Source organism: Gopherus flavomarginatus, chromosome 13 (assembly GCF_025201925.1).
Source record: "Gopherus flavomarginatus isolate rGopFla2 chromosome 13, rGopFla2.mat.asm, whole genome shotgun sequence".
In the NCBI taxonomy this organism is placed as follows: domain Eukaryota; kingdom Metazoa; phylum Chordata; order Testudines; family Testudinidae; genus Gopherus; species Gopherus flavomarginatus.
Genome location: NC_066629.1, coordinates 23,472,610 through 23,486,989, shown reverse-complemented (window position 1 = coordinate 23,486,989; position 14,380 = coordinate 23,472,610). Strand labels below are relative to the sequence as shown.

The window sequence follows — 14,380 nt, the reverse complement described above, 5'->3', positions numbered from 1 at the left end:
AAAGGACCTGATATTTCCATCTTTAATTTAGCAGCATCTTTTGTATACAAGGTCAGGTTTAAACTGCTTTTTTATCTAATTAAATGAGATTTCCTTTTACAAAGACAGATTTTTATATTTTCCTGTTCCTGTTTGATAGTCCCCTGTAACCAAAACCTGCTGACAAAGATCAGTTGTGGGAGTTTTCTAACCTTTCTCAATTGTTGGTTTCTGAAAGTAACAGTAATGTGACCTTAAACTTAAGCTTCTGTGCATACAGTAGATTAAATCTCCCACTCCCTATCTGATATTTGCTGGCTCCTGTTTGTTTATACAGATGCTCACTCACAGTGGGAAAGAAAAGTACTGACATCACTGGGGAGATTCCATTCAAGGGCCAGAGAGGAAGCTGTTCAGCAGAATAAAAATCAGATTCTCAGCAATCTCAGTCATGATGTTGGTCACAATTTTCACCAAGTTTAGGAATTGCTCTATTGGACCGGTTCATTTAACCAGTATCCTATCTGCAGCAGAAATTTTCTTTAGGGCATTTCAAGCCACACCTTTGCAAAAGTCTTCAAATTCTCTTAAAATGCTCCAGTTTTAAGGCTAGATCTTGATCTATCTGCATGGGCAGAGACCCTCCAAGGCTTCAATGCGACTCTGCAATGACGCAGGAATGCCTCCAGAAAGATCCATTTGTAGGATCTAGCCCTTCATTTCCAATCCCACAAACACTTGGGCACATGAGTAACTTTACTCAGGCTATATCTACACTACAGTTGCTACAGCAGCACAGCTGAGGCACTGCAGCTACACCACCGTAGCATAAAGGCTTCCTACATCAATGAAAGGGGTTTTTCCATTGATGTAGAAAACCCACCTTTCACAGAGGTGGTAGCTAGCTCAACAGAAGAATCCTTCCACTGAACTAGCTGCATCTATCTAACTACACTGCTCAGGGTGTAACATTTTCCAAAGCTTAGAGTGAGCTTTACAGGTCAACCTAAGTTTTAGGTGTAGATCAGGCTTCAAAAAACAGTTGCATTTAAGTCAACGTGTAAGTGTTTGTGAGATCAGGGCCTTAAGAGTTACAATTATTTCCAAATCTATCTTCATCAACCACCACATGAAACTGTGTGATTCACTACATTGTTGATCTATCGGAAGGGTCTAAAACAAGCAAATTTTAAAATCTGCCAGAGTGTTTTGTTTTATGGCTGCCCTATTTGGACAAGAAGGAGCATTATATATTCTCAAACCATCCATCTTACCTCCAAGACCCAGATCCTACTGCCCATGCTCTCTGATTTCCCTCACTACTTGGTAAAGAAATCATAATTTTCAAGAAAATGTTTAGTTTTTTCTGGGATTTCATTAACTTTTTTGCACCTGGAGCAAAATATTAACATTTTTCTTGAAATTCCACACCATTGCTCTAGTTTCATAATTCAGCTTCCATCTCCTTCTCACCTCTATTACTAAATTGCTGGAGCACAAGAAGTAAAAGAAAATTTTTGAGCCAGTGGTGCTAAGTGACGTGTCCTGTCTTTAGATAGGTATTTAAAACAAGGCTGGGGAAAGCACTAGCAATTATGAACTGGCTGAAAGAGGATTGATTTGGTCAATTTAAAAGGGCTTTTCTCTTCACTGGCCTCTGATTCTGGGCATGCGTGTAAGGCAAATCTGATTATCTTTTTTTCAAAACAATAAAAATGATTGGAAAACATTATGGCCCAGAGAACATTTCTGTGGCAGAGTGATCAACCCACAAAAACAGGGCTTTATAATGGGAACAGACTTAAATCAGGGCAATATTGCTGGGACAGAGTGATATCTTTATAATAAGTGTTTACATTACCTTACTTGATGTGTTTTGGTCTTTGGTTTATGCAGACAAGATATCTGATCTTTCTAAGAAATAAAGAAATATTTAAAATTTGTTTTCATTCATTCTAAATTTAGATTGTAAAATGCAGCTTTTCAGAATCAGGAATCACAGAAATACAATATCAACAGGCAGATCAAATGCCTTTGTAAATTACTGCCATAGCTAGTCTGAGTATTCTAGCATATACAATTTATTCATATAAAATAAAGCAAAAAGCAGTAGATGAAGAGATCCTCATTAATAGTCACCTTCTGATACATACTTGTAGCAATTCAGCTCTTATATGTATGAAATATCATTTTGATCAGTCCCTTGTACCAAACTTAGTTTTAACGGATTGAATTTGGAAATCGTCTTGTGAAACAGATATGCATTATCCTGGATTTTAATGAACTTTGTGAAAAGGAAGTACTTATTTTGAACCACTTTACAATCCTGAAATAAATGAGAGAAGAAAAAGGATCCTTTTGCTCTTAAGACCATTTTACTCCTAAGACGGAGATTTCATCTATGAAAGCCTTTTAGGATATCTTGCTTTCCAAGTCACTGTTTCATTCCATTAAATCATTACATTGATCTGCCTAAAATCTGCAGTTTTGCTCTTCCCTGCTAGAATGTCACTGTATTTAACAATCAGGATGTATGGCTCTTCAGCAGAAGTAATTTTGGTCTTATATGGCCTCTGAATTCATACATCTCAACTTTGCACCTTGTCAATCGGCTCTGTAGGAAGCGAATTTTTTAGTCATACAGAAAACCCTCTTGTTCCAGTTCCTTCTGTTTCTCTATCTGGCTAATCCACACAAAGGCATTCCAAATCAATAAATCTAGTTTTTGCTACTTACGAGAAAAAAGCTAAAAGGATTTCCCACCCTCAAAAAATTAGTTTATAAAAAGGATCCTAGCGTGATAACATATGCCAAAACTATAGCCAGTTTTATGGTTCTCATATAAATCTCTGGTAATAGGGTGTTATAGTGGGAAAGCCAACAGATAATGAAAAATAAAGTTAATTAAAAATAAAACTGACAGGCTGTAAAGATTCATCTAGCTAAATTAATTGAGAAATGTAACTACTTCTGTGAAATATGTTTGTATTAAAACAGACTGAAGTGTTGCTTCTGTTACTCATCCTTATTTAACATTGTATTTGATTTTGTTTTACATTTAATTTCAGTTCCATTGTTAGTAGCCAAACAGCTATAACAAAATGCAGCTGCCAAGATCATCCTCCTTGCCTACTGACCTGACAATATCATCCCCTTCATAAATCCCTCCCCTGGATTCTGCCTCCCAAATCCAAGATTTTTTCCAAGCCTCCTAGGCCTAGCATTTATCCATCCTTGTCACTTTTCTGATTACCCCTCTGTGAGCAATGAGAGCTTCAACAGTGCCTGCTTCTCTCACAAGCATTTCCATAACTTCTTCTCTATTGCCCCTAAAGAACAAAACATCCTTCCTGAGCAAAGGCACATTTAAATCCTTCCTGAAGACCCTTCTCTACCATGATGCCTCAAAAAAAAAAAAAAAAAAAAAAAGGAACCTAGGCAGAAAAAATATAATCTTACAAAAAGTAACCCCAGCATCTGGCCAATTAACCCCTTGACCATTTAATTTTTTTATATAAGCTGTACCAATTTCCTTTTCCGCACTGTCTTTTGGATTATAAGGGGAAGTGGACATATTTTACTTCCTTTTCCCGAAGTTCATTAATATTCGTACTAAAGTGCATCTGTTTTCCAAGACTATTCTCAGACTAGATAACCTCTAATTATACCAGTACCCCTTCACCAGAGTATGTTGTTTCCTGGTACATGTTGTATTGTAAGAAATGCCAAAGAAGGACGTCCATCTCAAGAGCAATGTTAAAGATGAATATGAAAAATAAGCAGCCTTACTCTGATCCTCTCTTCTCTTTGTTTCCACAGTAAAGCAAGTATTTCATCCCTCCTCTTGGCCTGAGAGGAAACATATTTACCATTTTAAGTCCAGAGAAATTAATTTAAACTTATCTGCATCTTACAGCTTCACAATCAACATTTTATTTCTTAATGGAGCAGAAAGCTAGACTAAATATGTAACAAGCACATTAGGAGATACTTTGTCAATTAAGCAGTTATATCACAGTATTTTTCCATGATCCAGAAAGTCTGATCTTAAAATACTGAGTTTTCTTTTCCTAGAGTGACGTAAGGATATCTGAAAAAGGCCATCTGTGTCTTGATCCAGGAGGAACCAGTCCAAGTGGTGAAGTAAACACATTTACAAACAAAAGTTAGCAAACAATACTCCCTGTGTCTCTTCAAGATGGCAAAATAAGGATTATTTCGGTCTCCCATCCAAAATAACCCATATCAAACCTTTTTAGCTTGAAAGATGTGACAAGATCACATCCAAGGCAGAAGACATATTTTACTGTTACAACACTTCTTTGGTGCAAGCAACTCTCTCCCACTCTATGTAAGCGTTTTAAAAAGTCAAAGGGTGAAATCCTGGATCCACCTATAACAAGGTACATCTCCCAGTGACTTCCATGGGCCCATGATTTCAACCAGAATAGTGAAATATGCAATACTTTTGGCTCATTTTTCATTAACAGTCTTGGTTTTTCGGAACTGTAAAAAGGTAAGTTCATGTCCCAGAACTTGTTAAAACCATTCTCTCTCTAAAATACCAGCTGCAGAAGTAGAAGGATTTCATGATGAACAGTGCAACAATTTCTACTCAGACCAGTTTAATACTTGGGTTTCCAGGCACCCATATAAATCAAAACACTTCTAACACACAGTAATCAAATGCCATTGGACTTTTGCTTGCTGGAAATGAAGAACAGACTTCCAAGCTACAAAGGTGCTGGTGGGGGGTGGGGAGAGAAGAGTAGGAATTGTTTAAGCTGGGTAAAGGCATATTAAACGCTGCTGAGACATTCATAGCAATTTGTTATGAAACAGACATTCCAGTAAGTATTCTGGGAAATCTCCACCACCGATGCCAGAGAAGAACAAATTACAGAATGTGACTAACACCAAAGAGTTCTCACTTCATAACTCCTTTTGGATTAAACCCTAATGTGTACAAAACTAAGGAGGAAAAATCTGATTTGAAAACCTCTTTATTCAGTGCCGATGTCATTCCCCGTTTCCTTCAACACCAGAGCTGAGACTCACAAGGAATTTTAAGTATCTGAATATTAAACAGACCAACATTTCCTGTACTGTGTCTAATCACTAGTAAAAGCACAATGAATCAGAAATCTGCTCTCTGTTACCCAAGCAGCTAATGCTAGACAGAGCAAGGCATTTTTCAGGGAAAAAAAACAAAATAGAAGATCTAGCTATTGGAGCAGGGTAAGGAGAAACAGGAATAAGCAGCACTGGAGATGTTTAACCAGCAAAACCAAGATGCTCCAGTTCAGTGTGGTAGAACTTGTCTGTCTTTCTGGGCACACGGGGGAATTGTGGGAAAGCACACTGAAGGACTATCAGTACAAGAGTGCTTTAGTCTGTGTTCCCACTGCAAAGTCGGTGGGTTACCAGCCCAAATGAGAGCAGCATCTGAGTTTTAACCCACAGCCCTACCTTGGCCAACTAACTTCGGTTTAAAAGCACCTCTAAACTTGGGCAAGAGGGTTGTAGTCTGTGGCCAGTAAGGGTTAGGGGGCAACAGACAAGTAAAAGCCAGGGGTAACTGCAATGAAGACAGACCAATAGCATCTGCCAGTACATCAATACCCAGCTACCAAAAGAAAACTCCTGAAGCCAACTCAGATTCTTTTGTCTGACCACAATTTCCTCTGCAGAATTTGAGCTTTCTGCTTATGTAATTCTCAGCCCTTAAATAAAGTCACTTGTTCAACAACCACTTCAAATTTTAACCAACTTTATACCGAGCCAAAAATGTTACCATTGATTTCTACAACAATTCTTTTAAAAAATACAGCAGGTAGGAAGACATCCAAGACTAAAACTAGTCCATTTTGGTGATGGATGCCCCAATATAACACCTAGATGACATTCTGGAGTCTGAACTTACATTTTCCTATTTATTTACCTTTACTAGAAAGGAAAGCAAAATATGTGAGGCTGTATAAAAGAGGGACAAATCTATACCTCAGTACACAAAAAAGGTATTGTATTGATATACATCAGCCAGGGACGGTGAAAGAAAACCCCAGATGCTAGTTGAGTTCAATTCCCTTTCTCGAGGGGTGGCTTTATGAACACAAAGAATATTAAAAACAAGAGTAAGCCAACTCTGTTCAAGTTTGGCAGTCAAACCTGAACATGCTGGGACAAGGCACAAAGGCCGAGTGTGTACAGGTTACGAGGAGAGCTCAGTTCTGAGCTATCACATGGAAGATGGTGGGGCGGAGGGGGAGGGAATAAAAGAAAAGACAGTGAGCAATGGCTGCCCCAGCCTTTACAGAAAACTGGGGCAAGGGCAAACCCTTTCCCCCAGGTTGCTGCAGCTTCTCCTTTGCTTTAGTAACCCAGATGATCCACATGATAACTAGGGAACCTTGGCTCTCCTCGTAATCCCATTACCTGCTGGGCCTCTGTACTTTGTCACAACCAGGCCTAGGTCTGACTAGCAAACCAGTCAATAATGCCAACTGGAAGGAGGGAAGCATCCCAACATTTCATTAACTCCACCTTGTGAAAGTCTCTTCCAGTCCCTCAAGTGATCTTCAATGTGTTAGCGAGCCATGCTGCTGTGTACTCTAGGTGAATAAATTATTGATGTGATCTACAGCAGTACTATCAAAGTATGCAATCGTAATGTGCAGACCTACAGCACTAACTCAGAGATGAGGTGGAAGACAGCAGACGGAGACCAATATTGAAGGAGAGAAAGTGACCAGACTAACAAGCATTGCATATCAATATGTCTGAATATATTCAGACAGGCTAGGTTACCTGATGTTAGGCACACTTAGACTGACTCCCTTGGACCTGCAGTGCTTGTAATTTCTTAGGTAATCAGGTAATAATCTACAAACAATGTGGGAATAAATGAATTACATACAAGTCCAGTGCAATGAATGTTTATTTAAAAAAAGAGATACCAGCTATGTTTCTGTGCACATTACTCCAGTTTCATTAAAATTAACTTGCTAATTAAAACAACCTTTTTCAGTGAATGCATTTCACTGTGAGTTTGTGAAATTACAGTTTAATAGTTATATCTTGACTTCATGCTTTTTTGAAAATTCTTACATTATACCTTACTTAGGGAAAAATTGTATCTTCTCAGATCTGCCTGGCAGATCTCACCTTCCATATTTTATTCTTGCAATGAGACATCTCCCTACACAGAAGAACATTATATCCAACTCAAGATCCACCATGTGGATTTGAAAGAAAATTTTACCTTTGTCTAATTTAAATGGTAGTCTTATTCTGTTCAATGCATTAACTATCATATCCCCGGATTTACTGGAGGCCTGTACTCCGTCTTGCAGTTGTATAATTTGCTCATTAACATTTCTCAACTGCACCTACAACTGTAGGATGTGCAAACCTGCACAAGCTTAATTTCATCTAGTTGCAGAATTTTTAGAAAATGAACTGAATATTCACTGAAAAGGACTACTGCCCTGTTAATCCAATTCCTAAAAGGTAAATCTAATGCATGCTAATAGATTAAATGCATACCAGAGTTATTAACTGGAAAGAGGAGGATTGCTGAGTTGCAAGAAAAAGCTGCAGACCTCAGCACCTTTACACACCTACTGCTGATTGCTTTCATCTGGCCTGCTTCCCAGGCCTAACATATAAGCTTTTCCAAAAAAACCCACCCCAAACATTTTACTAAAATGAGGAAAATACACTATAATTACAGAGTAAGATTAGCAACCTTATCATAATATTAAATGTTATTTGCTTTTGAGCTAGATCCTGATTAATTGGATCCATAGTGAACATATGCAGTATTAATTTACCATCTGTATTGTTGGTAAATGCAAAAAAAAAAGTTTACTTCTATTGAATGCTTCAGTATCTAGATAGCAAAAGTACAATGGGGTGTCAGTCATTATATGCTAATTGTGCATGTGTGAGAGAGAGAGAAGCATGACAGGTGTTTGGATACTTTTCAAGTACAGTAGGTGAGCTAACAAGACTAAATTGCGTAAATACTAGTGTCTTCCTACATTCAGAAAAGATTACTTCAACTGATTAAAAAATTTGAAGATTTTAAGCATAATTATTGTTAATTATTTTTATTCCAATAAGACCTGAAGGGCCTGAATGTGAACAGAGAATGAGTGAGAACAGGGCCCCATTGTGCTAGGTGCTGCACAAACACATAATAAAAAACAGTCCATGCCCCAAGCAGCTCACAATCAGCAAAACAAGCTTTTTTCTAAATGTACGATCTTTTACACAACAATAAATTCTATTAGTGACCAGTATCATGGATGAAGTGTTTTTTTAAATTAAAAAACAAAACAAAAACCAAGCTACAAAATGTATATCCAATTCCTCAAAACTTTACTTTTGTCATTTAAAACAACCACCAAATAGCCTTGGTTTGTCATGAGACTAGTCCAGAATATGAAATAAAAATTAAATGCACAGTCCTGATTGAAATTATGGTTTTGCTGTAGCAAGATCATTAGCTCCTTTTACAATCAGATAAACAGTGACTCACACTTTCTGCTGTTTAGAGTTCCTTCATTATTTTCAATTTTATGTTTTTAATAAAAGTACTAGCTGTCCTCCAGATTTAAAATGCAATTTCATTATCCCAATTTCTTCGTTAAAGAGATAACCAAATAAAAAGCCTTTGAAAGAGGCACTATTAAAAAGCAGATTTGTTTTATGGCTCCAAATGGAGCTCAAACCATATCTATCTAATGTAACTATGCAACACTGTGTCCCAACATACAGGAAAAGAAACTGCTCTTCAGAATGTCATGGGATTTCTTTCATACAGTCATGGGACTGGAAGGGACCTTGAGAGGTCTTCTAGTCCAGTCCCCAGCACTCAATGCAGGACCATTATCTAGACCATTCCTGACATGTCTGTCCAACCTGCTCTTAAAAATCTCCAGCGACTGAGATTCCATAACCTCCTCAGGCAACTTATTCAAATGCTTAACTAACCTGACGGGAAGTTTTTCCTAATGTCCAACCTAAACCACTCTTGCTGCAATTTAAGCCCATTGCCTCTTGTCCTATCCTTAGAGGTTAACAAGAACATTTTTTTCTCCCTCCTCCTCCTAATAACCCTTTCTGTACTTGAAAACTGTTGTCACCTACCCCCTCGGTCTTCTATTCTCCAGACTAAACAAACCCAATTTTTTTTAATCTTCTCTCATAGATCATGTTTTCTAGACCTTTAATCATTTTTTGTTGCTCTTCTCTGGACTTTCTCCAGTTGGCCCACATCTTTCCTGAAATGTGGCACCCAGAACTGGACACAATACTCTAGTTAAGGTCTAATCAGTGCAGAGTAGAGGAAAAGACTTACTTCTCGTGTCTTGTTTACAACACTCCTGCTAATTCATCTCAGAACTAGGTTTGCTTCCCCCCTCCCCCGGCTTCAGTTTTACACTGATGACTCATATAGCTTGTGATCCACTATGACCTCCCGATCCTTTTCCGCAGTACTCCATCCTCATGTATATATTAAATTAATTTGGTTGGAATGAACACAATTGCTTCACCTATCTTTCGCCTCAAGCTTTTATCAGAGCAGAGGTGATAAATCCTTCATGTTTTCACTCTTGTCTTGAAGTTAGCTGCAGGCTGATGTGATGCTAGCTAGTAACTGGAGTGCTACGACCACTGCTATTAACGGTCCAGTGAGTTACTCAGACAGCTCTTTTAAAAAACTGTAGCACGCAAGTTATCTTGTACCTGCTGATTTAAAAAGCTCTAATTTCAGTAGCTTGTCTAACATCCTCCAGAGATATTAGTGGAATGGAATGGAAAGTATTATAAGCACCATATAACGAGACTCATCTGTTTCTCCCCAAATACAGAACAAAAATATTTACTGATCACATCTACCTCTCCTGCATTATTACTGATAATTCTATCATTTACATCTAGTAATGGCTCAATACCATTGTCAGGATTCTTTTTGTTCAATATACTTAAATTCCTTCTTATTGTCCTTAACACGGTTGGTCATAGATTTCTCCTTGGGCCCTTAGGTTTCCTTTAGCCATTTTCTACATTTATTACTATGAACTTACCCTTCTATTTGTCATTTTTTATAGTTTCCTTCACTTCCCCTCTAAACTATGTCTTTTTTTTTCTTTTCCAAATCAGTACAGCCTTCTTCCTGGATTGTGGCATTTTGGGCACCTAATAAGGTGATCTTAATGGATTCCCAATTATCATTCACATTCTTCTGATGAAGCTCTTCCTCACAGCTGATTTGGCTCATAATTGTTGTCAGGTTTGTAAACTGGCCCTATTAAAGCAGTGAGAGAGAGTGTGTGTGTGTGTGCGCACACGCATGTGTGTAGATACATAAAAATAAATAACCAGTCTAGACTTTATTCTGCTTGCACATTATGTATTACACACAATCACGTATTTCAAAAAATATATAAATAAAAAAATTGCAATAGGCACACCCCAGAATCTTTTATTCAGTAGATTTTACCTTCTGAAGATATTTTTCTTTTTCTTCAGCTTTCTGAGCCTTGTGAGCTTCCAGGATTATCTGTTCACTCTCTAAATAAAATAAGAGTTAAAGGCTACATAGAAAATTAGTGCTAGACAAGCTTTTGAATAATGATTCAGAATAGCTAGCACTAAGACCTGTACAATTGGCACATGAGACAGAAATCTGAGACTTGACTTGTTCTCAGCCATGGTTACAGCATCATTACGGAAATGCAGTATGGCCAGTAACTATAGAAGTGACAGGCATCATTGCAGAACTGTGAACTAATTCACAAGCCTGGTTAAGTTTCCTTTGGTTTCACGTTTTGGAAACTGAGTTGGAGAAGTAAATCCGAACGCAGACCCCTATTCAGACAGGTACTTAAGCATGTGCCTAACCTGAAGTCAATGAGAGTACTCAACTACCCAGTTGAAATGAGACTTATAGCCACAATCCTGAAACAAGCATAGGCTTACCTCTAAGCACACAAATAGCCCCATTGCTTTCACCATGATTACTCTTATATCTGATCCCCATTACCCGAGTACCTCATGGTCCTTAACATAGCATTCTCACAACACCCTTGTGAAGTAGGGCAGTGTTATTATCCCCAGGTTACAGATGGGAAACTAAGGCACAGAGACATAAAGGGACTTGCCCAAGGTCACATAAGATGTCTGTGGCAGAGTCGGAAACTGAACCCAGGTCTCTGGAGTCCTAGGATAGCACTCTAACCACAGGACCACCTTACTCTCGCCATTAATTGCGGGAAGAGGGCAGTGTCCTGTGACTCAGCCCTTATAAGCCACTTCCTGGCTAAATTCCCACTCCCCCAAAAACCCCAAAAGCCACACACACACAAAAAAAACCCTCAAGGTGTCAAGGGTTTAGCACCACGAGAACACTTGTTAGTTTATACTCACTGTTATTGTCTGATGGAATCTGGAAAGCAATATTTCTCTCTAAAAAAACCAAAAAAGCCAAAGACCACATAAAGAAGAAACAAAATACCACTTTAGCCTTGTTGACACACAGAATGACATGGTTTAAGTACAGGGGTGATTTTAAACAAGTTTAGTTAAAGCAGTGGAAAAAGCCATGCAGACACTGATTTCAGTTTAAACAAGCTTAATTCAGTTTAGCTCAAGGCAATCAGGAACACCTTTAACTAAACCAAAATATACCCATCTTAAACCCAGGCCCGCACACAGGAGGGGGCAAGTGGAGCAATTTGCTCCAGCCCTGGGCCCCACAGGAGCCCCCACGAGACTTTTTCAGGCCCCTTGGAATGGGGTCCTTCACTCGCTCTGGGGGTCCCGGAAAACCCTCACGGGGCCTGGACCCCCCAGAGCTTCTTCCGCTCTGGGTCTTCGGTAGCAGGGGGTCCTTCTGCTCCAAGGTGGAAGGACCCTCCGCCACCGAATTACTGCCGAAGCAGGGGCCCCCTGCCGCCAAAGACCCTAGGCCCCCTGAATCCTCTGGGCAGCCCTGCTTAAACCAAAACACAAATATCCACACTGGAGTTTGCACCTGTCCATAAGCAACTTTTCAAAAACACCCCAAAACATGATTTAGTGTTTCAACCTCCTCCAGTAACGAAACCAGGGTGCTGATCCTACCAACACCTACACCCATGATTAATCTTAATCATGCAAGTATTTGCATTGACTTGAATGGGGCTGCTCATCTGTATACAATTAGTGTATACTAGTTAAACATTGGTTGGGCCCAGCACCTCGATTCTCCAGTGACTGTGAAGCAAAAGCATATCACACATACCCCATATATTCAGGCTGGGAGAGGGGATTTGGGTTCTTGGGGTACACCTACACAGGAAGGTTTTTTTAATAGGGTCATCCCATGAATACAGGTAGGGCATGTGGATGGGACAGGCTGGGGGCTCTTAAGGCAGCCCTGGGGAGATATGAAATAAACAGACATAACCTGGAGTCACCCCTACTACTGGGGAGGAATGGGGGTCATCCCTACATGACAGGGAACAAGGGGAAAGACATGAGGATCACTCATATACATCCCAGTGCTGGGGAGAGAAAGAGGAATGCAGGGGGTGTCTCCCCCAGAGCTGGGGGGGAAGGGTGGAATGTGGGGGGTGGGTGTCTCCCCCAGAGCTGGAGGGGAAGGGTGGAATGTGGGGGGTGGGGGTCTCCCCCCCAGTACTGGTGGATTGTGGGGCGGTGTCTCCCCCCAGTGTTGGGGGGAAAAGGGGGGAATGTGGCGGGAAAGGGGGGGATGCAGGGGGTGTTTCCCCCAGTGTTGGGGGGAAAAGGGGGGAATGCAGGGGGTGTCTCCCCCCCAGTGCTGGGGAAGAAGGGGGGAATGCGGGGAGGTGGGAATCTCTCACTGCAGAGCTGGGAGGAGAAAAGGGGAATGCGGGGGGTGGGGGTCTCCCACCCCAGTGTTGGGGGGAGAAGGGGGGAATGCAGGGGGTGTCTCCCCCAGTGTTGGGGGGAAAAGGGGGACATGCAGGGGGTGTCTCCCCCCCCAGTGCTGGGGGAAGAAGGGGGGAATGCGGGGAGGGGAGGTCTCCCACCCCAGTGTTGGGGAGAGAAGGGGGCAATGTGGCAGGAAAGGGGGGAATGCAGGGGGTGTCTCCCCCCAGTGTTGGGGAGAGAAGGGGGGAATGCGGGGAGGGGGGGTCTCCCACCCCAGTGTTGGGGGAAGAAGGGGGGAATGCGGGGGGGTCTCCCACCCCTGGGGGAAGAAGGGGGGAATGCGGGGAGGGGGGTGTCTCCCCCCCAGTGCTGGGGAAGAAGGGGGGAATGCGGGGGGGGTGTCTCACGCGTCTCGCGAGGCCGCGGCCACGCGGGGCCCAGGCGGGACTCCAGCGGGGGCTGCAGGGTCACCGAGTCCCAGAAGACCTTGGCAAAGGCCACGTCGCGCTCGGCGGAGCCGGCGAAGACCATCAGTCCGGGCGGCGTGAGGGAGGTCGCGGAGCCCAGCGCCGTCTCCATGGAGCCCGAGAGCCGCGGCGGGCGCGGGTGTTTGCGGGCTCGGCCCAGGCCCGGCCCTGCGGGGGTGAAGCAGTCAGGCCGGGTCGCTGCCCCTACCCCCGCGTTACTTGCCCAGCCCAACGCAAACCTCCATGGACCGTTTAACGACTTCCCAGGCAGCGTGCGCTGATCCTTCCCATTGCCAGGAAACCAGCCGGCTCCTGCTCCTTTCACATTCCACCCTTCCCCCCCAGCTCTGGGGGAGACACCCCCTGCATTCCTCTTTCTCTCCCCAGCTCCTTTCGGAAATGAAACGCTCCGGGGGGCTTTGGAACGACCCGAACAAGGACGTTCAATTAATTGCATTGCGGTGGCTATGGCCACATTTGCCAAGCAGCTCAGCTCCAGTCACCTCTTGGATGAGAACACGTGCCGTGCTTAGGGCTGACTCAGGAAATGGGCCGAGCCAGGCTAGCCCGCAGCGCTGAATGTTTGGGTCTAGGCGGCTGAGGGGCAGCAATTCGGGCAGTGCAGTTTCCTACATTAGTTTACATTAATGTGCTGGTGCAAGAGACATTCCTAATCTAAAAATATGGGGTCCGTGTTACTCTGCATCTGGTGTTCTCATTTGCACCTACACACTGTGAGAGCAAAAGGCTTCCAAGGCAGCCAGGTAGCATTTCACACCCACCTATCCCTGCTGTGTGTGGGTACCCCATGGGCAGGCCAGTGGTGAATTGGGGAATGCTTTTCATCTATTTTTTAAATAATTGATTTTTAAGGGCCAGGCCTAGTGCATCTGTGCATTAATCCAGCACCAGCAAAAAGCAGCAGAGATTTGCCCATCTCCCCCAGTGCAGAACTTGATCCAGAACTCTGTTTATTCTTTCAGGGAGTGCTGCCCTGGGTTTTGTAGCCACTTGGTGATATTATTGCA

At 42.0% G+C, this 14,380-nt stretch overlaps 1 protein-coding gene across 1 annotated transcript; it reads right to left on the bottom strand.

Moving 5' to 3' along the window:
• Positions 1-1,836: 1,836 nt before the first annotated feature.
• On the bottom strand, positions 1,837-13,464 carry HOATZ (HOATZ cilia and flagella associated protein). The gene is made up of 5 exons (XM_050921502.1): positions 13,293-13,464; positions 11,416-11,454; positions 10,490-10,560; positions 3,769-3,828; positions 1,837-1,893 (listed from the first exon to the last, which is right to left on the bottom strand). Exons 1-5 carry the CDS (start codon positions 13,462-13,464, stop codon positions 1,837-1,839), a joined length of 399 nt encoding a protein of 132 aa, XP_050777459.1.
• Between the last annotated feature and the right edge of the window lie 916 nt (positions 13,465-14,380).